The sequence below is a fragment of the Trematomus bernacchii genome, unplaced genomic scaffold (assembly GCF_902827165.1).
Source record: "Trematomus bernacchii unplaced genomic scaffold, fTreBer1.1, whole genome shotgun sequence".
In the NCBI taxonomy this organism is placed as follows: Eukaryota; Metazoa; Chordata; class Actinopteri; order Perciformes; family Nototheniidae; genus Trematomus; species Trematomus bernacchii.
In genome coordinates, this window is record NW_022987797.1 from 136,324 (window position 1) to 161,092 (window position 24,769).

The 24,769-nt window shown below is 40.4% G+C and overlaps 1 protein-coding gene across 1 annotated transcript; it reads left to right on the forward strand.

Moving 5' to 3' along the window:
* The first annotated feature begins 5,689 nt into the window (after positions 1–5,689).
* tomm34 (translocase of outer mitochondrial membrane 34) lies at positions 5,690–24,698 on the forward strand. Its single transcript, XM_034149910.1, has 8 exons — positions 5,690–5,970; positions 8,908–9,056; positions 9,412–9,511; positions 11,462–11,614; positions 13,601–13,773; positions 19,114–19,261; positions 21,578–21,704; positions 22,967–24,698. The coding sequence occupies exons 2-8, from the start codon at positions 8,927–8,929 to the stop codon at positions 23,063–23,065; spliced, it is 930 nt and encodes a 309-aa protein (XP_034005801.1). The 5' UTR covers positions 5,690–5,970; positions 8,908–8,926; the 3' UTR covers positions 23,066–24,698.
* The last annotated feature ends 71 nt before the right edge of the window (positions 24,699–24,769 follow it).

A 24,769-nucleotide genomic window follows, 5' to 3' on the forward strand; every position in this document is an offset into this window, starting at 1 on the left:
TGTTATGCTTTTTAAAAATTGACCCCAGAGGTAGTAAATACAGACTGAACAAAATGGGGCCTAGGATAGAACCTTGAGGGACCCCATATGCTAGTGGGGCTGCAGCTGAAGAATACTGGCCAAGATGCACAGAAAAGGTCCTTTCTGACAGATAGGATTGAAACCATTTTAGGACATTACCTTTAATTCCAACACACAGTTCAAGGTGTGATAAAAGAATTTGGTGGTCAATGGTGTCAAAAGCAGCAGACAAATCTAAAAGCACAAGCACAGCAGAATTCCCAGAATCAGCAGTTAAAAGAAGATCATTCAAAACTCTTAGGAGAGCAGTTTCTGTACTGTGGCGTGATTTAAAACCAGACTGAAACTTCTCTGATATGCAGTTTAAAACAAGGTGCGACTGCAGTTGCGCTAACACCACTTTCTCTAGGACTTTAGACAGGAAGGGTAGCTTAGAAATAGGTCTAAAGTTGGAGAGAACAGAATGATCAAGGTTCTGTTTTTTGATAAGAGGCTGCACTACAGCGTGTTTAAAAAAGGTTGGAACGCAGCCTGAGGTGAGAGATATTTATCAAAGTTAAAATATATGACCCAATTGTAGTAAAAACGTCTTTCAGTAGTCTCGGAGGAATAATGTCTAAGGGGTATTGTGAAGGTTTCAATTTTTTAACCACATCAGATAACTCGGGCAGTGAAACCAGGTCAAATTGCTCGAAGACAGCTGAGCACACAGGAGACACTGCTGGGTCTAAGGTGAGAGGAGGAGGTGAAGATCTGATGGCTAAGACTTTATCATTAAAAAATGAAAGGAACTTTTCACATAGAGTAGGTGATGGCACAAGACAGGGAGAGTTACAGGGATTTAAAAGACAATTAAGAGTGGTAAAAAGGAACTGGGGCCTATTTCGGTTTTTGGACACAAGATTTGAAATAAAATGTGTTTTTGCACATTTAACAGCCCTCTGATATTCGCTTAAACCGTCTCGTAGAATCCCCAAGGAGACGTGAAGTTTATCCTTCTTCCATCTCCTCTCTGCTCGTCTACATGCGCGTCTCAGGGCGCGGGTAGAGTCAGCCATCCACGGTTCAGTCACAGGTTTAGGGCGTCTGGCCGTGAATGGAGCGATCAGGTCCAGAATATCCGTGCAAGTAGAATTAAAAAGGCTGAGAATCTCCTCAGCACCGGCGTCACAAGAGTCAATTAATGTGGAAAGCACAGAGTCATTAAAGGCAACGGAAAACTGACGCGGTCAGAGGATTCAGCGCACGTAGGCGGCGCTCCGGAACGCACGAGTCAACTGGAGAGCAAGGCAGCATCAGTAAATAACACAGGCAAATGGTCCGAAATACCAGTGTCACAAATGTCCCTGATACAAACATCTAAACCATGAGACAACACAAGGTCCAGTGTGTCCCTTCTCATGTGTCGGGCCATTAACCGACTGTGTAAATTTAAAAGAGTCAATGAGATTCATAAAATCTTTGACGAGGGGTCGGGAATCACAGCACACATGAATATTAAAATCGCCAATGATTAAAAATCGATCAAAGTTCAAGATAACCCCCGCTACAAAGTCTGAGAATTCCTGAATAAAATCCTTATTGAACTTCGGAGGGCGATAGATCAAAGCACAGAGCACTGGAAGTGTTAAGTGTAGTTCGAAAAGTTGCAGCTCAAAGCTGGAGAAGCTGTTCGACAGAGTTTGACGGCAGTTAAAGCTGGATTTAAAGACCGACGCCAGCCCTCCAGTTTGAACCTACGACATGTTTCATATTAGTTATAATTGAATAGAGAATAGTAAAGCTATTGTTGCTCCCACTTTGCAGCAGTCTAGCAAAGTTACTGCACTAGTTGTCAAAAAAGTATTGTAAGCATTTGTATGTATTTATGGACTTTTTTTAGGCACTGCTACTGGGGGTTTAGGCGAGATGCAGACACAGATTTACACAATCCTGGCTCAAGTCAATTTTTATTCAGTGCTACTAAGATTGAAGCAATTAAAAAATGTTAAGAGTTGTAAAGGTATTGTTTATAATCAGCACATTTGCTCTCTGCAGGGCATAAACAAATATAAAAATGAATTGTCTCAAGGGCCTACAGTATGAGGCTGCAATCTTCAGAGAACAGAATAATACAGCTTAAGGTGGTACAGACACACACATTCTAAAGCGATGTTCGGGTTTAAAACTGCACAGAACTTCACCAGGATGGAGCTGCCATCCATGGAGGACCTTTACTCCCAGCGGCTCAGGAAGAAAGCCCTAAGGATTATAAAAGACCCCCATCACCCCAGCCACAAACTGTTCTGTCTGCTGCCGTCTGGCAGGCGGTACCGCAGCATCAGGACTAACACCACCAGACTCAGGGACAGTTTCATCCCACAGGCAATAAGACTGCTAAACACCTGAACTTTTGAAACAACATCTGTTAAACACCTGAACTGTTGAAACTGTTAAACACCTGAACTGTTGAAAAACAACATCCATAACATTCATCTGGCTGCTACTTAGAAATGATTTATCTAATATATCATATTCCAATAACTTGCATAGACTCTTATTGCACTATTTCACTTTTTAAAACTATTTTTCTTTTTGTATTTACTATTTACTTGCATTATATTTTTCTGTTTATCTGTGTTATTGTGTTGCACTGTTGGAGGAGCCTGTGACCTAAGATTGTCATCGTCATAACTACACTGTAGCTATGTTCGTATGACAAATAAAAAACCTTGAACCTTCATCATTGAAAAGTGTCAAAAAGGTTTCATTTGTGATAGAGAATTAACAGCAGTTCCCTTTGCAAATATATTTTTGTATCGGTCAACAGCACATACTGTAAGACTAAGGTATAATTATTATTATTGTATATTAAACATTAAATAACTGTCAACATAAATCACTACAAGGCTACTAATAATGATAATAATAATAATAATAATAATAATAATAATAACACCTTTCAAAAACAATGGAAATTAAAAGCAATATTAGAATAAAAATCTTAATTAATTATTTTAATCAAGGACATTAAAGTGCAGAAGGATGCATGTTACAAATCAAAGGCAAATTAAACCGAAGTTTCTGCTGAAACATCGCGAGATTTGGTTTTCAACATCAGCTTTCACTCCCCACTTCTCTGAAACCGAACAGCTGCTGCCGCCTGTCTAATGATGCGTTCAAAGTATGTGGAAAAGCAACACACTTCTAAAAATGTACTACTTGCTTCATACCTATGACAGGTGTAAATGTAATTATAAGGGAATATAAATGTGTTTCACTATGAGAATATACAAAACACAATATCATGTAATGTTATTTAATGTTAGGTAATATACAATATAAAGTATTTCAGTTCAGTATTCAAAAATATTGAATGCTTTTACAAGAAAAAGGAGGATATTGTACTAAAAACATTTTAGTTATCAATTTAAGACAAGATGTTGGGTAATTAACAATTGAATATCATATTTTATTTGATAAAACAACTTTTGTTTACCAACCATTAAAGCATATTGGATTAAATTCAATGTGTAATGGCAATTTTAATGTTCCAATGTCCTATATCCTTTTGCCATTACTTCACAGGAGGGCTGGAGTGGAGAGTGATCCAGACGCAGACACAAACAGATGATTTTCCGGTCCTTTGCTGCAGTTTAGAATTATGTTTTTTTTTGCGTTTTACATACCAAGGTTTAATTACAGTCAATAGTTGTGGTGAGCTTCTGCCGGGCTGGTGAATTCGGTATGCTCTCTTCCTCCTGTGTCCTCGTCCTTTCCTGTCACATATGACCCCTTTTATACACCCGGTGCAGCTAAACCCTGCCACCAAGTGTTCAAAATAGTATTGCACTATACATATAAATTAAAGGAGAGGTGTCATGGCCATTTCCACTGATCATAATTCCATTGTTGAGGTATACTAAAATAGATTTATACTGTGCATTTTTCCAAACTCACATTGGTTTCGCATACAGCATCTCTGTAAAGTGTGTGTATTCAGCAGTATTCACTCTCTCCACTAAACGGCTCGTTGTAGCTCCAATAGCTACAGCCCCCACCCTCCCTGTGAGCCCAGTGTGCTCTGATTGGTCGGGACGTTGTGAATCGCGCTGAGCTCCGTGGAGGTGTGGTTTCCTTGTTTATATATAGCGATACACAGCGAAACACAGCCAAACTCATCCTGAGCACACACAAACTCACAACCGAAGTAAAAACAATAAGTGTGGCTTGATATTGAGTAAGAAAAAGGTTGATAAACGCTGTGAGAATGGGTCTGCAGAGAGAATTTCGCCGCGATCCCAACTGTCTGTTATCAGCCTGTAGCCAGGGAGGAGAAATCAGAGCAGAGCTGCCTGCACTGAGTGTGTGTGTGTGAGGAAGTCCGTCAATCAGCGGGGCTTAACGTAACGGCTCCGCGGACGTAACGTAACGGCTCCACGGATTGGTCCATTTGGTTCCGGGTACCGCATGACCGTATCGCGTCATAGCTCTGGGCGTGGCTACTGGGTATCCACACGTCACAATGGCCAGGAAGAACATGAGAAAGTTCCAACGAGGCGTTTTGGGGAGGTCTTTTCTGTGTTAGAGTTTTACTCCCTACAGGGTGTACTTTGAGGGTTTTTGACTCTGCAGACCGTTTACATGCATAAAAACCTTCATAACACACAAGGGGACGGGTAATAACCGGAAAAGCATGACACCTCTCCTTTAAATAAACTGACATGCCAACAACACCCATAAAATGGCTCCTACACAATGTCTATAATATGTTTGACAAATAGCCTACACATACAGTAGTGCAAATATATACATGTTAAATTGGTAATAGTTAAACATTAGTTTGAGATGTTATTGGTTTGAACAGTAAAACAAAACAGCAGGAACACAACAATAATAGAACATTATATTGTTATTTTTCGTATAAGTTATTTTCATCTATGAAATCCCACATCCATGAGAAGAGATAGACTGATTCCTGAGAGACTTGTACTTTACATGAGTATTTACATGTTTTTCTACTTCGTACTTCTACTCCACTACAATTCACAGATAAATCGTGTAACTTTACTCCACTACATGTATTTAATACCTTTAGTTACTTTACAGATTTGTATTAATGATGTGAAATATAATCAAGTCTTAAATCAGATTTGAGTAAATTCACAAGCTACCCTGCAGTATACAAAGTCATTAAAACTAGCTGCACCTTTACCAGCTTTGATAACACTTTAATGATCAATAATTATAAAACATATCATATATATTATCCTGAAATGGACCAATCTGCAGGATGACTACTTTTACTTTTGGTACTTTAACTATATGTTGATGAGAATACAATTGTACTTTTAATTGAATAGTATTTTTGAATGCAGGACTTTTACTTCTAACAGAGTAATCCTACTCTGGTACTTCTACTTTTACACATTAAGTACAATATCTGAGTACTCCTTCCACCTCTGCTGATTCCAAACCGGTAGTTTCGGTTTTGCTGTTTTGTTTATTTTTATTGTTAGTTTGTGCTTGCGGTCTTTGTGCGAACAATTATTTGTGTATTTCATGTTTGATTATATTTATACTGTATTAAACCGTTACAGATGTTACATCCAATGTGGCAACCAGGGGGCGCACTTTGTTATCCAAACTCCTACAATCTCCCTAGCACTTGAACGCAGCATGTAAGGGGAAGTGAAAGCAACACTGCTGCAGCTCATATTCATCCATGCTGTAGCTCAAGAAAAACCGATAAGTAACTACAGCTAACCGGCAAGTTTTATTACCACACCCCGCTTGTAAGCAGAGGAAAACCCCGCTAGGACGAACAACAAGGAGAATAAAAAGTTTAAAGAGTAATGTCAGTATTAATAACGCGTTCAGATAGTTTTGGGTACAGGTAGTCGCTTTTTCTGTCATTTGTGTCGTGAAGAGGAGAACTGTGTCGCTTTTTCTCCGAGGAACCGAGAGCAGGTAAGAAGTGAGCGAGCCTCCTTATGTTAGCATAGTTAGCTTTGGTAGCTTGTGCTAATTTAGCCATCTCAAATGTAGCTTGAATTAGCATAATTTAGCTAGCGCGCTAACTTGGCAGTTAAACAACAAAAGAGTGCTAGCTAAAACAGAAACATATCTTTGGGATACAAATTCGATATGTTTTCTCTTTTAAAGTGAACTTTTAGTGCTAGTTTTATCGAATTGTCATTCTGCGTTTAGCAAATATTAGCAGCTACGTACCAGGCTATAACAACTTATTTTTTAAGCTAACATGTCATGTCATTTTAGGCAAGTGGAATTTCCGGTATGTAGGTAAGCGGGACACCTCACTCGACCAACATGTTGCTAAAGTAATGTTCGGACAAAAAAGCAAACGTTACATATTTGTTAGGCCGACATTGTGTCTATTTTATAGCTACAGTTTGTTGGTTGCACCTAGCTTATACTAACGTCGTTTAACACCCCTGAAATACACAATACTTGTATTTAGTTTTAATTGTTCGATATAAGAAAAATATTAACGTAGCATTACATTTGTTACATTTTTAAAACAGGCCTGACGCACTTTTAATTGGTTTGCTGCAGGTTCCTGTTCTGCAGCACTGCCGAGTCGTATTACCATGGCAAATTAAACCAAAAAAAAACTCGACAGAAAAATTCAAGGAAAACAATGTAAAAAGAGAGACTTGGAATGAGATTTCAATCTGTGGCTGCAAATGTTGATTATATACAAGTTTGTAATATAATTTATATAATGTTTGCTTTAAAGTCATATTAGATTAGATTCAGATTAGAAATACTTAATTGAACCTAATTTGGGAAATTGTTTTTGTTAAAGCAACATGTTAACAAGGCATTGCACGAGTTAAAATATAAAAAATTAAACATAAAAATTAGATGTATATGTATTAACAGTTGAAGGATAAATATCTATAGAGTATCTATAGAATACATAACATAAACGCAGACTAAGCTAGAACACACTCTAATAGACAAACTTACTTCTAACACAATATACATACACATAGGATACTATATAAGTGTGCAAGTTACAGTTTTCTTTTAAAATTATCATTCTAGATTTGAGTGCAATGTGGATTTAATGGGATGGGTTTGAAGTAACATTTTTGTTAAAGCTGCGTTAGAAAGTTCCGATTCATTTTAAATTGTTCAAAAATGACTTGCCAAGCACGGACGTTAACTAGGGATGCTCCGATCGATCGGCCGCCGATCGATATCAGCCGATCGATATCAGCCGATCGATATCAGCCGATCGATCGGTGCTCTCTAAAAATGCCGATCGCGAGAGCTGATCGCATGACGTAAAATTATGACGTAAAATACATGACACTTTTCTCTGTGAGCGGAGCAAAACACACACTAATGGGGCTTTCACACCGTTTTTTTTCCTGTTCACACCGCAGCGGAGCCGCCTCTAAGCTCCGGAATCCGGTTAGTTTCAAGCACCAAAAATTGTTGGTCTAGAAGCAAGAACCGCATACGTCACGCTTACGTCGGAGGGGGGCGAGATTAACCTGAGCTAACGGTTAAAGGCGAGTACGGCAAATAAAAGTTGTAACAAGCAGTAGTGCTGAGCAAAGTGACTAGACCACACACTCGTAAAAAAAAAACACACTTTATAAAGTCAGGCAACACTAACCAGGCTTCGTGTGATTCTGTTTATTTGTACCTTACTTTGACCATCCGTTCGCTGTTATTGATCATTGTGGAGGGGGCAGACTTTTTGTTTTGTATTATAGCAGCTATCGGATGGAATCAATACATGGGCTGCACAGGTTGTCATGTCCGACTATCACAAGTAGAATCATAATGAAAAATATGCCCGGTAAAATGTGCCTGTAGAAAACGGCTTATGCCACAATAGGATAGCTATAGCAAGTAGTCAGTTTAGCTTTGGTTGCTATGCTGACATCACCCATTTTATACCAGAGAGCCTTTCATAACAGCGTTGTGATGCCAAACAGCGTCAATTCAGACTGAAACACATTCACTTATAGGGAATTGGGGATATGTATCAGCTGCTTGTGTGACAGTCAGACATTGAATACTTTACAGCGGCCGCTGCCGTGTGAACTAACCCGGAGCTAACGGGAGAATAAACTCCGGTGGAAGAGCAGCCAGCACTGCAGCGGTCGGTAAATGCCGCTGAAACACATTAATAAACAATGAACCACGGCACTCTGGAAAAAAGTATATGGTTGGAGAAGTCGTTATTTAATTTAATCTGGCTTCGTATATAATTCAAAGCAACACGATCATCGACCCCATTGTTGTTGTAGTGAGCGCCGTAACGCCGTTGGGGAGAAAATCGTAAACAGTGACGTCATGACGCAGCAGCACCAGTCGGGCTCTGGGCGGTGTGAACAAAACAGAAGCTGAAAAGAAAAACCGGTTCCGAACCAGAAAAGCTCTAGCACGGAGCTAGAACGGGAACCGCGTTAGTGTGAAAGGGGCATAAGAGTTAGACCTAACACACTTAACTATTTTATCTACCTCTGGAACAAGCTAAACTAGTTATAAATATATGTATTCTTCACTGTCGGGTCACTCATTACTGGATCAGTGAGCTGCATGAGATACTGACGGGCTGTCAGGGGAGAGAGGAAAAGAGAGCGCTTCCGCTCATTTCTCCCGTGTTATTATCCCAAGTTAATGTAAACTTTAATAATGTACTTCATTTGAATGTAATAATTATGTTGGTTGTTGTTTGTGGAAGCGCCAGTGAATGAGCCCCATTAACTGAGTTTTAAACATCACTTTAAATGGAAGATCCCCATAGGCCCCGCCCACTCGATTGGATCGGCGATCGGTATCGGCCGATACTGATTCCGGCGATCGGCCCCAAAATTGGCGATCGGAGCATCCCTAATGTTAACCAGTGTTTAATCTTTTCAGGTAACGTTTAAAAGCAGAGATGCCTCAGAAACAGAGGTCCAAGTCCTGGACGGAGCTGAAACAAGCTGGAAATGAAAGTTTCAAGACGGGCCAGTATGGAGAGGCCATCAATATCTACAGCCTGGCCATCAAAGAGCTGGAGAAGTGCAGTAAGTGCTGCTTACATATTACCTGTTGGGATACATACAAAATATCAGTAGGAAAATAATTGTTGAATAATAAAAAGAAACCTAAGTGTCAACCGTTTTGAATAAAAAATATTTCCCATCAACATATATTTCACATTGAAAATACTAATAAACATGCCTACTTTGATAACAGATATATTTGAACTGACACTTTTACTAAATCTTATCATAATAACTGTCCATCTCATCACTTGGCATTACGATTCTTTCTCTTTATGTGTCCTCAAAATGGGAATTGCAAAAATGATTATTGACTGAGATTACAAGCCCAGTTTGGCTAAATGCTTCTCCTAAAAACTCTAATTTGTCTCTTCAGATAAAAAGGAGCCAGAGGATTTGGGCATTTTGTACTCAAACCGTGCAGCCAGCTATCTAAAAGATGGCAACTGTGCTGAGTGTGTGAAAGACTGCAATATGTAAGTGTAATCATCTGTGACTTATTACAATGTTTTATGTTGTCTGTAGGGTTGGGTATCGATTGGATTTCACTGGGAACTTTTTTAATTTATGAAAACATTTGATCTAATGAGTATTCTTATTTACAAATCACTCTATACAGTTTTATTATTATTATTGCTGTTCTTGTATAAAAGGATTTAATAATCATCTCTTCATTGTTTTTGTATTCACAAGTTAGTTCTAAGTGGTGCAATATAAGAATTTAAAATTCCCTGGGTCTCCTCTGCTGTTACACTGCAACCTGCCTGTGTGACACAGTGTGTCCAACACATGTCCTGCAATACATATGCTACATAATACTGTCATTGTAAAGTATATAAATCATATTTTCATGATTTGAGAAGAGCGCAGCAAGGGAACAAAGACAGGGAGGCTGGTTTACTTCATCGAGAAAATGGTGGTCAATGTTAACAACAAAGGAGCTAAAACGCTTAATAACCTTCATTACGTGTTAGAGAAAGAACGTACGATGGGTTGATAAATATGAAGGTGTTTAACGGGCAGCGGAAACACTGTGTTCTTTTTTTAAATTAATAATGTGATTATTGATCAGAAGTAGGATTGGGGCGGTATGATAAAACACTTTTATCATGGTAGTTTTCCAAATTAAAATGGTTTTGCGGTATTTATGTATTTTTCCATGATTGGAAATATTCCCACATTATACTTATTGGCCCCACAAACAAACAATTTACGGCTGGTGGCCCTCATGAGTCTTATGTGGTGAAGGATTAAGAATGCATGAAACAACTGCACAATGTATGCCATTTTTCTTATTCTACAAACTTTGCGAAACAAACTACAAACTAGTCCCTTTTCCCTGGAACTGCAAAGTGCACATGCCCCAGCAAGCATTTTAGTGGTGCAGAAGTAAAAGGAGTCCCCTCATAACCTGTTAAGCCGGGGGCTCCCGCAACATCTTGCAAGAAACAGCGTCTGAGGGCTTCTTAACATTTAACAAACTATGAATGTGTCATACCCACTTAACGGGAAGAGACTCGGCTACCTGACGATATGTAAATGTTTTACCGAAACAAAACAAGTCTAACGCCGAGCCACTGAATTAGCACTAAGCAAAAGAGTGCTAATGCACTTAGCACATAACTCACGGTATAAATATGTTATACTTCATCGGATCTGCACAAACTAGATATCATATGAGATTCCACAGATTCCAACGGTATAAGTATCATCACTGAGCGACCAAAACTCGCGGCAGCGAAAGCAAAACCAGACAACACACAACTCCACTTTACGTAGCCAAAACGGCAAATACTTCTTACCTTTGCTGTTTTCTGATCAAACGTTGTGTTCAATGGCATTAAAACTCATATAAACGCTGCTGAAGGTTAATCCAATCTCTCTGTGTCACTTTGAAATGATTACTGATAATCCTTCTTCATATTTATGGCAATAAACCTAGTTTTCAGTTTTCATAGCGTAACATAGCGTTCGGTTTGGGCAAGCTGCGTGCGCATCACTCTCACTCCTCAATGGTAATGTGTAGGTGGATTTAGGAACTTCCCCTCGATTATATTGGCTCTAACGGTTAAAAAGAGGTGTCAATCACCAAAACCAACCAATGGGTTCCAGAGATATGGCAAATGACCCCAGAGGTGGGTTTTTGTTCTGGGCATGTCATTTTCGAGCCTGAAACCTGAAAAACAGGCTCAGGGCTTAACAGGTTAATAGAGGTAAAATTCCAGTATTTGGTATGATATTGTATACCGCCCAGCACTAATCGGAAGCATGTTTGATTTCATGCCAGCAGTAATTTTGTTGGAGTAAGGATGTTTTCTTGTGCATTGTCTCTTGCAGCTTTGACTTTTAGCGGAGATAGAGCCTTTTCTGTTTACTTGCTTATTATGGATCTGACCTGTAAACTGTTGATATTTTTTTTCTCTCAGGTCTCTGGAGCTGTTCCAATTCAATGTGAAGTCCCTGCTCCGTCGTGCTGCTGCCTACGAAGCTTTGGAGCGCTACAGGCTGGCCTACGTCGACTACAAGACGGCTCTGCAGATCGACTGCAACATCGCAGCGGCTCATGACGGCACCAACAGGTACCTGGGCATTTGTTCAACCCGTTCTTCAGGGGATTGTTTGTATCCTTTGAAGTGGGGATGTATGAGGTACATATCTATAGTCAGTGTTTTACCTAGAGTAGATGGTGATTGGCATACCCCTAGTTTGAAGAAATGGACATGGGGACCAGCAGGAACCCTAACCCTGGACGGGGGCAGAGGCAAAACATATTTCAGAAAGAGACCTAAAAGATGGCTCTCATAAAACAATATAAATTAAAGTATAGATTATATTCATAATTTTTTCACTGCTTCACTTGCATTAAGACGTCCCTTTTTCAAATGCTAACTGTAGTTGTTATCTATGCTATCTTAAAAGCCACGCCACTCCATAGAGAAAAACCTCACAGATCCCAGGAGTGACTGGTTTAACTGTTATAGTTTGGATTCCTAAAGCTTTTAGTCTACTATCCCATCATTCAAGGGTGGATTTCACTATAAGTAATGGTTTTCTTTTGGACGGACACTGTCATTTACATTTTTTTACTATGTTCAATCTGAATTTACTTTAAAGGTCCCATGTCATGCTTATCCGGTTATTACCCATCCCCTTGTGTGTTATGAAGGTTTTTCTGCATGTAAACGGTCTGCAGAGTCACAAACCCTCAAAGTACACCCTGTAGCGAGTAAAACTCTAACACATAAAAGACCTGTCTATGCTGCCCCAGAACGCCTCGTTGGAGATTTCTCTTTTTCTTCCTGGGTACAGTGACGTGCCCATACCCAAATGGACCCATTGGTCCAAATGGGCCATTCCGTGGAGCCGTTACGTTACGTCCGCGGAGCCGTTGGGTTAAGTCCGCGGATTGGTCCAAATGGACCAATCCGCGGACTTCCTCACACACACTCGATCTTTTCTCAGCTGCAGCTCCGCCGATTTCTCCTCCCTGAGACGGCGGGACGCGGCGAGGCTGTGAGTCGGTGTGTGAGCACACACACAAACTCCCAGCCAGGCTGCGGGTGTGTGTGTTCGGCCTGGTTTCGCTGTGTCTCGCTGTCTCGCAGACGGCCACTGGGCTCATAGGGAGGGGGGGGCAGGAGATCCAACAAGCCGTTTAGGACAGAGAGTGAATACACATACTATACAGAGATGCTGTATGAGAAACCAATTTGAGTTTGGAAAATTGCACAGTATAAATCTATTTTAGTAGACCTCAACAATGGAATTATGATCAGTAGAAATGGCCATGACATGGGACCTTTAAAATAAAAAAATTCTATATTGATTCTGACTTTTCTACATCCAACTCACAGGTTTATCATTGCTTTGAGAAAAAAGATATTTAATTTACCCCTTTTAGAAGTTAAGATATAGTCATTTGTTCTGGGAATGTCATTTTCGAGCCCGAGGCCTGAAAAACAGGCTCGGGGCTTAACTGGATGAATTCAAACGTTCCTTTTTTAATAACTAAAAAACAACAACAAAACAAGTAACATATTAGCGCAAACTAACAAACCCATCGAGGCAGCGGTATTCTCCTGTGTACTGCAAGGTAAAATGACAATGGAGTCTGGTGGCTTTGAGTAGAGCAGAAAATATCTTCAGTTAATTCTAGAAACAGCCATCTCAGGGCAAAGTTATCAGTTACATTTTTTTAAATATAGTGTAAACTTTAGCTAAACAATGTTTAGCTTGTGCACCGATTTACTGCAGTATATTGTTGGTACTCCTGTCGGTTTCTCCAAAATTGTATCTGCTGTTGGATAAATATGTTTCTTAAGGTTTTTCATTACAGAACAAAAAAAGTTGTATTCACAATGTAGTGTGTTTTGTGCTTTTATATATCTTATTATCTATCTATATTTCAGGTTGTTTTTGTCAACCTGTTGTAGCACATGCTACTTTTTGAACTGCACTTTCTGATGGTGAAAGTAGCCTGGATTGTATCTTTACGCATAAAGAACTAAAAAATATGATTCAGATTATTTTCCCATCCTTTTTACATTTCTTCTTTTATTTGTTAGGATGACGAAGGCGCTCACAGAGGCAGACGGTCTGTCATGGAGGGAAAAGCTTCCTCCCATCCCCGCCGTTCCCATGTCTGTCAGAGAAAAACTTGCTCAGAAAGCCCAAGCCAACGCAGCGCCACCAAACGCTGCACCCACACAGAACGGCACCCAACAAACCAGCAAACCTGGTGAGGACATTTAAGATTTCTGTTGTGTCCTCTCATTCTGCACAATTCAACCAAATCCCAATATGGCAACTACACGTTTATGCAGCTCCTTCTTTATGCCCATGATCACAAATATGATTTGTCTTTTTATGTATCTAAAACAGGGGTGAGGAACCTTTTTCCACCGGAGTACTTTTCCCAGTATAGTTCCGATATCAGATTCAGATTCAACTTTATTGTCATTACGTAGTACATATATTAGTGACGAAATGTAAGTTTAGTCATCTGACCAGGAGTGCAAAATAGCAGTGCAGGAGTCTACATAACATTATGTAGACTCACACACACACACACACACACTGCAGCGATATAGTTCCGAACATTTGCGTTCACACTCAAAAAATCCGGAACTAGAACTTAGTTCATGAGAACCTTTCCACCCCCTTTTCAGTACCTGCTAGAGAGCAGGTACTTTCATGGGAGAAAAATGGCGCGTTTCCACTACAGCGCGGAGCACGGTTTAAGAGGGCTGTGACGTCAGCGGCCCGTTTTTGGTTGCGTTTCCACTTGGCCTAGTACCGGCCGGTGGGTCCTAATTCACAGTTTTTCTGGCCTCATAAAATCGTGGGTCTAGGGCCAGAGACAACGAGGCTGAGTCGGGCTGAGTATGCTAAACTAGAGAGAGAATCGCTGGCAAGGGGGCTACAACTACAACAAGATGGACATATTTGACCGTGATTTAATTGTAATACACGTTTCTAAATGATGCCGAAGTAACAACATACTGATACCGGTTAGTAAAAACCATGAATTAATGCTTTGACGAGTCTGCAGACAGACGGCAGGCGAAAAACCTTTTAAAATGTGTGTTTTCTAAATGGAGATTGGCTAAGCTAACGCAGTATATGCTCCGACCGTCCACACTCACAACGGCCTATACAGACATAAATAAAGCAGCGACTGTATTCGCCATGACACAGGCAGTCTGTGGTGTGTACTTGTTTAACTTTTGTCTAGTTTTTGAACATATATGAGGAGCTGTGAGCTCTGAGGGCTAACAGCTAACGGCTGTGTTGTTTTTCTGGGGTTCTCATTGAAGATGACGTCACGGCTCCGCCTACACTGCGTTACTATAGATACTACCCCAGTTCCTAAACTGTAATGGAAATGTGCCATAAAGTGAGCCAGTCCTAACGAGGCCTAGCCATACCGAGCGAGGCCGTGTAGTGGAAATGCGCCAAAAGGTTCCCATTTCTGATTGGCTGGGCGGATTGCAAACCACGGCCCGTAAAACTCTCAAAACGTTTTTTGAAGCCGCCATTTTATTTGCTCGCATTAGCATTATTAGCATTAGCCCAGTGCACCAACGGAGAGAGACTAACTTATGGCAACACAAAATTAAACGTGGGAGCGGTGGAGATGAGGAGGTGTCGGCGTTCTGGCGATTTACTCGGAAGGCTTCAGTAGAAGCTGCTGGGAGTCCCAGCAGCTTCTACTGAAGCCAGTGCCCAACTCCGGGGACTTCGGGTGGCAGTATACGTCGTGAAGTTGTTTGCGGCCTGCCAGTAAACCCAAAGCAGCAGCAGAAGAAGAAGAAGTGACGTCAGCGGCTTCATTTGCCTAATCCTCCCCCAGGGACTTATTCCAGTGTGAACGCGATCTGCTCTTTAGTTCATCAGAACTAAGTACTGCAAAGTACTTCGTGTGAAAGCGCCTAAGGGCCATTTACATGGCCCCCGGAAAGATCTTTTTTAAATGTTGAAGTTAAAAGCATCAATCTGGTGCACTTTGAGAGCAACATTAAGAGATCTATGGATACTAGGGTTCGACCGATATGGCTTTTTCAAGGCCGATACCGATACCGATTATTAGTAATCAAGGAGACCGATAACCGATATTTGGAACCGATATACATTTGCAGTAAAATCAGAAAATCTTGGTGTCAAAATGTAGAATAACACAAACTCCAACACAACTTCTTTGAAATGCATTTAAGCATATATTATGTTTAATTAACTTTTAAACATCTTACAACTGGTTTTCTCTCTGTGCCCTTTTCTTTAGTGCAGCCATCTGCAATGAGTTGGAGAGAGACGGAGAGTTAAAAGTGGGGCTGCAGGCTGACATGCTTAACTAATAATAATGCTTAATTTATTATATCAAAACAATGCCTGTCTATCTAGCATAAAATCCCAATAAGCTGCTAGCAACGGCAAAACACTAGTGCTAGCTAATGTTTTGCAAAATATTAAAAGTGAGGCTATTACACTCACCTAACCTAACCTAGGTTACCTAACGTTAGTCTAGTAGCCTCACTTCTAATATTTTGCTAAACATTTGCTAGATACATGTTGGCTAGCTAATGAGCTTCACATATCAACCTGAAAAACTGCGAGGCTCCACTCGCAGCCCCCCCCCCCTCCGCACCACAGTTACTCCGCTGCGAGACGCTGCACGCACCCCCAACTCTGACTGACTTCCCGCGTCCCTGTGTAACTGGGAAACTGATAGAATTGGATCATAAGATCGTGGTGTTTTTGCAACTTCAGCATAGGGGATTGGGATGTTTATTGAACTTCGGCTTTCAACTGACTTACCTTCGAAACACATGTATGGCTCTGCCGCTCAGCGCTGCTGCTTGCTTCAGCCTGTGTCTGCGTTCTTTCGCACCTGCCTGTAATCTGAGAAGGTCCCGCCTCTCTGGCTGGCTCCCGCCCGGAAAATCTTCAGTGTTGATTGACACTTCAGTAATAGCCTATCAGATAGCGCTGTGGGCGGGACATTGCTCGTGTACACAGACTAGAGTGGTGACTGCAGCCAGAGAAACGGCCGCATCAGAGCCAAAGTTTTATCGGCAATTTGATCAAAAAAAGGCCGATACCGATAATCGGTCAAATGCGGAATATCGGCCAGGCCGATTATCGGTCAACCCCTAATGGATACATCTCTAAACACCCATATGAAACAGAACTGTAAGCAGATTTTCTTTTTCTTTTTGGATATTTTACAAATCACTCTCCTTTTAAACTGTATTCTTGTTTATTAATAACAACCTTTTTTTACTCTCATATAGTATTTTATACCCGTTTACTTTATTCTCTTATTTTTTTATAATGATCATATAAAGATGTGCCTTTACCTCACTGGTTGTAGAAAAAGCTTCCTATATTCGTTAGCATAGCTAGCTAACCAGATGCTAATAACAACAAAGTTATTGACTGTATGACAGATGAACAGATGCCACTGGGCTTTCAACTAAAGAAACAGCCACGCAGAAACTGCGGCATGTGTACGGCCCCTTATGGATACTGCAAATTGACACTTTTCTCTGTACGCGGCAAAACAAGCTCGCCAAAATGGCTTCACCGGTCTGGCATTATTTTAAGGTGTCCGAAAAAGACAGTAAAATAGCGGTATGCAACGTGTGTGTGAAGCAGAAATCCTGCAGCTCCACCCGCTGTGACGGACCGGTGAGCGGAGCGAAACACACAAGAGTTAGACCTAACACACTTAGCTATTTTATCTACCTCTGGAACAAGCTAAACTAGTTATAAATATGTTTATTCTTCACTGTCGGCCTCACACATTACTGGATCAGCGAGCTGCATGAGACGATACTGACGGGCTGTCAGGAGGGAGAGAGAGAGGAAAAGAGAGCGCTTCCGCTCATTTCTCCCGTGGTATTATCCAAAGTGAATGTAAACTTGAATAATATACATCATTTGAATGTAATAATTAAGTTGATTGTTTGTGGAAGCTCCAGTGAATGAGCCCCATTAACTGAGTTTTAAACATCACTTTAAATGAAAGATTTAAAGTGATGTTTAAATCTTCCATTTAGGCCCCGCCCACTCGATCGGATCGGCGATCGGTATCGGCCAATACTGATTCCGGCGATCGGCCCCAAAATTGGCGATCGGAGCATCCCTAATATGAACCATTTTTACCAAAACAAAACGCAAGTCTCATAAGAAGCGTCTAAATGACCCCTGAGCGAAAAAATTCTAACACACTGCGGCACACAATTCAAGATAAAGATACCCTTATTACTTATCGTAGCTGCACATACAATTAATCCGATTAAAGCTGAGACTCCACAGATTATTTAGGTATAGTATCATCACTGAGCGATCCGAACTTGCGACAGGGGAAGCAAACACAGACATCACAACACGTACCTTTACGGAGCATTTACGGCAGATCGTCTCACCGTAGCTGTCAATTAGGTCAAAAGACGTGTTCAATGGCATTAAAACGAAGAAAAAAAATGCTACAACTGTTGATCCATAGGTTGATAATGTATCTGTGCCTTTGAAAAAATTATTTATAATCCATAATTCCATTTTTATGTAAAAATCGGAGCGGAAAAGTTAGTTGCTAATGGTAGCCACCAGAGTGTATGCAGCTTCCGGTTTTGGTAACGCGTCACTCCTTATTTGTTAACGTTTTGGTGTGTATATAACTTTCCCTCGATTCCATTGGCTCTAGCGGTTATAAAGAGATTTCATTCATCAAAATTGAGCAAGGGGGGCCAGAGATAGGTCAAATCCACCCAAATGACCCCAGAAGTGTTTTTTTTTGGCTAAATCTCTCTATAAAGGTCAAATGTCACTTGTTTTGCATCAATCTTGATACAGGGTACTTATTATATGTTGTACTTTGTATTCCTAAAGCTTTTAGTCTACTAACCCATCATCCAAGGGTAGTTTTCACTATCTGTAAAAAAGAATTTTTGGACGGACACTATAATTTACAGTTTTTTTTACTATGTAAAATCTCAATTTCCTTTAAAATAAAAAAACATCTATATTGATTCTGACTTGTCTACATCCAACTCACAGGTTTATCATTACTTTGAGAAAAAAGATTATTAATTTAACCCTTTTAGAAGGGAAGATATGGTCATTTGTTCTGGGAATGTCATTTTCGAGCCTGAGACCTGAAAAACAGGCTCAGGGCTTAACGGGTTAAAGCCTTTTGTCTTGAGCATTATTTACATGATGTGGAGAAGACGTGTAAATAATTTTTTGAAATTGTGTTAAGTGATAGTTTTTTTAAATTCAAACATGTATACAACATTCTGAGTACAGACCAGCTGCATGTTAGTACATTCTCTGATTTCTATCAACAGCATTTTCTTTTTTTGTTTGTATTCAGATTTAGGAGTAACTTCAGAATTGTTAAAAATTGATTTAGATGTTAATTATATGGCACTTTTTCACATTTGAGCACAATACTGCCACTTTAAAACTGCACAACTCTTCACCTTTAGAATTTAGATAAACTTCACTTATTTTCTGCACAAATTCTGATTTGGATCTTTTTCTGATTTGACCTTTTGTTCTTCCCTCCTGTTGTCAGCTCTCAGTGATAAAGACGTGAAGAAAGCTCAGCTCCTGAAAGAAGAAGGCAACTCTCTGGTGAAGAAAGGCGAACACAAGAAGGCCATCGAGAAGTACAGCCAGAGCCTCAAACTCAATCCCACCGAGCCCACCACCTTCACCAACCGGTGGGTACCCAAAGTTTCCGCTATAATCTTTTTTTGCCGGTCAACATGTCCGTTAAAGTTGAAATCTTCTGGACAAAATGAGAAAAGTGCCGGTCAAAGGTCTTTGTTATTTATTGAGCTTTAAAACAAATTGATATGATTCGATATTAAACAAACTAATTATAGTATATTAACTACATTTTTCAAAAGTTTACAGTAACTTATAATAACACGGGAATAATACGGGAGTGCTCTCTCTCTCCTGACAGCCCGTCAGTATCATGCAGCTCGCGGATCCAGTAAAACTAAACATATTTATAACTAGTTTAGGTAGTTTGAGAGGTAATTAAAATAGCTAAGTGTGATTTTCTAACCTGAAGTGTGTGTTTTGCTCCGCTCACCGCTGCAGGTGATCATTAGGGTTGGGAACCGAAACTCTGTTCCAGATGAGAACCGATAAGAAAATACCGGGTACCCATACAAAATACACAATTTTGGTTCTGCTTAACGGTTCCTCAACGCGGTAGACCCTGTATTCCACCGGGTCCGTCTGCGCCGCGGCGACCCGGTGGAATTCAGCGGCGGACTGGCCATCTGTGTGTTCTGGAGAATCACAGAACGGCCGGTCGTCAGCGGGCCGTTGACGGCCGGCTCGGTACGCTGCCGGCCGTTGACGGCCGGCTCGGTACGCTGCCGGCCGTTGACGGCCGGCTCGGTACGCTGCCGGCCGTTGACGGCCGGCTCGGTACGCTGACGGCCGGCACCGCCCTTCATTTTTTTAAACGGCATCATGTAAGTTGCGCTGACAGGCGACAGAGGTCCACAGTTTCCCCGCAGCGAGGCTCCCCCCGCCCTCCCGTAGACAGTTCAGGAGCTCAGTCACTTCATAACACCAAAGATGGATCGCGGTAAACGCTCTAAAGTGAGGCTCCACTACACTAAAAAAGAAAAAGACTAGGCACAGTGTAATGCCTGTTAATAGCTTGCCACAGGCATAGCTCAGTTAAAATAAAGCACAGCTATTGTGCAATACATTTGTATTGCATGTATATTTTTTATTTGTAAAAATGTCAGTTAAAGCTTAAATGAATAAAGATATTTTTGTTATCTAAACGTTTGACCTCTTTCTTTTACAATTTTGGGATCGAAACGGGGAATCGATAAGAACCGGAATCGATAAGCAGAACCGGAATCGGAATCGATAAATTTCAAACGATACCCATCCCTAGTGATCATGCAGAGCTGCGTGTCGACTCGTCAGCAGCAGCTGATCTCTCTCCCGTCAGATTAGACTTCACTCGCGTTTATGTCCATATCAATCAGTTCTAGCTAGTTCTAGCTAATGATATGACTACCTGCTTATTAAAAGACACCTAAACAATAAGCGTCGCTATGCAACCGGGTGAGGCCGCAAAGTATAGCGCAGCATTATGCATTTGTTTACATGCCCACCGGAACCCCGAGGCATTACCAACAGATCAACGCACAATCAACCCATACATGACATCTCTTTCTCCACATTAAATGTTAGACATTAGAATTGAATATTCTTGTCTGTCACATAAGTGGCGCAACTGATGCGGTATTGCGCTAAGGGGAAATGATTTTGACCGGACATTTTGACCGGAGAGATTTAGATTTGCCGGTCTTCAGCATATTTTACCGGTCAAATTCCGGTAATTACCGGCTGACGGAAACTCTGTGGGTACCGTCCTCATTCATATCTGAAGATTTGAATCACTTTATAATCCTCATAGAGTAGTGTTACTGTTGGCTGGAACTATGGTTGAGATAGCAATGTCACAAAACTACCAATCTATTAGTCTGTACTAATACCTTATTCCATGATTCTCTATACCAATTCGATGCCATAAAACTAGAAAATCAATTTAAAAAATCACAATTAATCCCATGTGCTTAAACATACACTTTTTTTTATCAATGTTTGAATAAAGTTTTTTCATCATTGACTCTATATTCTATATTGCTGTGACAAAAAGATGCAGCATCTTCCAGATCTGTTAATAGTGAGTCAGTCTTGGCTCTTGTGACATCTCTAACGTCCTTAAAATAAATAATATATTTTAACAAATGCCTGCCGAAATTCAGAAATTCCTGTGGATGAAAATGTATTGGGTTAAGGGAGCTTAACACATTTAATAAATAAATAAACAAGACACAGAAATGTTATGACATGACTTTTCATTGCCAATGACAATTTTTAAAACAGGGGAAAAACAATAATAATACGATTTATATCTGTAGTGCCTTCGGACACCATAATTACATACTGCTTCACAGAACAGTTTGAATAAATTAGATTTTGTGTGTGATCAGGGCGCTGTGTTACGTGTCGGTGAAGCAGTACAGAGACGCCATCAGAGACTGTGACGAGGCTCTGATGATGGACAGCAGGAACATCAAGGCGCTCTACAGGAAGTCTCAGGCCTACCTGGGGCTCAAGGTGAGCGCCCAACCTTCACACACATGCACAATAATCACATGTTGGTTTTAAAGGTGCAGGGGACACATTAAAAGCATATTCCCCCTTGATATTTCCTGTAGTTTCTCCTCCAGCAGCTTCTACCCATCAGTATTCAACACTAGGGATACTTGGGGATGGGTATCGTTAAGATTGTAATGGTACTACTACTCTTATCCGTACTGCTTATTCGATCCGGTACTTTAACAGTATTTGAATCGGTACTTTTTGTTATTTTTTAAATGGAAAAACTAAACAAATTAGAACCGAATTATCGTTGCTTTATTTAGATCTCAAATAAATAAAGTCTATTATTATTATTTTGTATTGTACTTCAGTACAATTTCGAGGATCTATACTTGAGTATTTCAAAATGTTGCTACTGTGTATTTCTACTCCACAATAATTCAAAGGTAAATCATGTAAGATAAGATAGTACTTTAGGGTATGTACCTTTGCTCTACCACATAGGCCTGTCGCGATAAGCAATTAATTGACTTATCGTGCGATAAATAAAAATGAACTCGATAACTTTTCTGACCTCGATAAATTGCCGTTTATATGCGTGTTTGTTTACATAAGGATGTGACCAGCATTTTAGCCAGGCGAGCTGTGAGGGGCGGGGCTCACACACAGCCAGGTCAGGAAACTCCGCGTGCAACAGCGTAGCAGCCAAATGAATAATATAGAGACAAGTAGGAGACAACGTGGGACTTACTCGAGGTGAATTTTAAGTTAAATGGAATTGGTTGCAAAACCTAATTCCACATCTCCGGTGTGGGAATATTTTGGATTTAAGCCAAATCAACGAGGCGAACCTACGGACTTAAATGAGCCGGTATGGCTCATTCAAGTCCGGCAGCTAGAGATGGAGAGCCCTCACCTTCCCAACTTTTTGGGAGCATTTTTTACTACTGCATTTTCACAAATGCAATTGCGTGTTTTGGCCACAAGAGAGCTCTGTTTTCCAGCCTGAGTCTATTTAATTTATTGTTTTGGTTGTGTGTGATTTATTTAATAAATGTTTTACAATTGAATTTATTTGTTTTAATTATTATATATAATTTATATATTTAAATATTATATTACTTTTCATTTGCAATGTTGAATGTTCAATAAAAAAGGATGTACTTGAATTATTATTATATATTATCATTGTCAGTGGTCTAAAATGGTCTTACAACGGTGCCCACAATATTATCGTTTCAGTTCCTAACCCTTAATGTCCTGTTGTATTCCTGCAGGACATCCGAGCCTGCGAGGACAGCATCAACGTGCTGCTCCGAGTGGAGCCCAACAACTGTGCTGCCATGAAGCTGCTGGAGGAGGCGCACAGGAAGTGAGGAGCGTCAGGGGGGGGGCGGAGGGGCGGTAAGAGTCGCTCACTGCACTGCGTCCACAACCAAGAGGAAGCAAAGTCACTCTAGTTTCAGAATAAGAGCCCGGAAAACAGCCGTGCAGCGACACGATTCAGCCGCTTTAAGTCAAAGACTCGACCTGCGTTTCCCACAAAGCCTCACTCACATCGAGCACACGTTTGATCTGTTTACTGTCTTTGGAACAAACGCGGTTTCAGTGTCACTGAGTATTTATGGTTATTTAAACGAGCTGGAATGATTGCATTATAATTCTAAATCAGAATAAACCTTTACCGACATGATTTGTTAAAGTGGAGCTCCTGCTTAATGCAGAAACTTAAATGTGAAAAGTCCACTTGTATGACTTCTTACATTTAGGTCACATGATCCCAGTTCCTTTTGCTGATGTCTGAGGCATAAAAATGAGTTAATAAGTTTCCATTAACCGAAAAAGCTTTTTTTGCCAGGACATCAAATGCAGCTGGTTAGGTTCCAGGTAGGAGGGGGTGAGAATAAATACCATCTTATTCTGGTATTTATTACTTTATATATTGTGATGCAGTAAGGGTTAGGACATCCAATGTACAAAGGTGTGAAACAATCACAGAGCCAAAAGTAATGAGACGAAGTAAAAAACACATTGGAAACAGTTGGACCCATTGTCTCTCAGTATAAACACCGGGCTTTTTTCATGAAATAAACTCCATATTGAAGCCCACTTTAGAAAATGTGGTGATCAGTAAAGGTTTACTCTGTTTAAATTCAAAGTTACGAACATCTTTTTCCCACAGAATGTTCTTCACAACGCAGGATGAATAAAGTACCTGAGGCTTGTGAGTGTGTGTTTCTCAGTGGAATGATTGCAGAGATTCTTCATGTTAGGGTTTAAAATACTTTGCCTTGGCATTATAGCATGTTTTATTACCTTTAACACCACACTTCAGCATCCGTTTTTGCTCCTCATGTACTTCTGGATTATTCTGGCAAATTGACTTGAACTCTACTTAATCAAACTGTTAATAACGATAACCTCGATTTCACTTAAAGGCAACATAACATATTTTTTACATGAGTTTTGAAGCTTTGCCATTAAGTTTCATCGGCCCACACCTTATCTCCCGTCTCATTTTAGACTTCCGAGAGTCATCTGAGTCACTCCACTGAGTAATTGTTTGTTTTTTTGTTCAGAGCCTCAGTTTGTTCCTCATTTGAAAGACAACAATGTGAACCAAGTAAAACGGTCCTGAGGGGTCATTTTATAAAAGTACTATCCATATCGTTCCTCCGATTGTTTTATTGTGAAAAATAAAGGTGAAATGTCTCATGGGTGATCCTGCTGTAGCTCGGCAAACTCCATCTTGCCTGAAGTGCCTGTCTCATCCTCCGTCTGCTCTGCGCCACTCTCTGCTGACACGTTAGTAAGAAAGAACACCTCCAGTTAGCGTAGAGAAGGTTTGTGAAACGCATCTAACTTACTTCTGTCTGCAGAGTGACCGCAGCCCCACTCTGTGTGATCTGAGCTCCTTTTGTTTTATCACATTTAGCTGTTTTGGTAAATTGCAATTTCTGTCAGCCTGCTTCTGTTTTAACGTCAAATAAACGTAAGGAATAAACACACCATGTTTTGTTTGCTTATTTGCTTTCTAGTAGACAGAGGTGTAAAGTACCACTGCACTTAAGTACAATTTT

Excerpts from the sequence above, each read along its gene's own strand:
- tomm34 (XM_034149910.1), top strand. The coding sequence starts at position 8,927 with ATGCCTCAGAAACAGAGGTCCAAGTCCTGGACGGAGCTGAAACAAGCT. Across the intron at positions 9,512-11,461 it reads TGTGTGAAAGACTGCAATAT|GTCTCTGGAGCTGTTCCAAT; the intron begins GTAAGTGTAATC and ends TTTTTCTCTCAG. Across the intron at positions 21,705-22,966 it reads AGGCCTACCTGGGGCTCAAG|GACATCCGAGCCTGCGAGGA; the intron begins GTGAGCGCCCAA and ends GTATTCCTGCAG.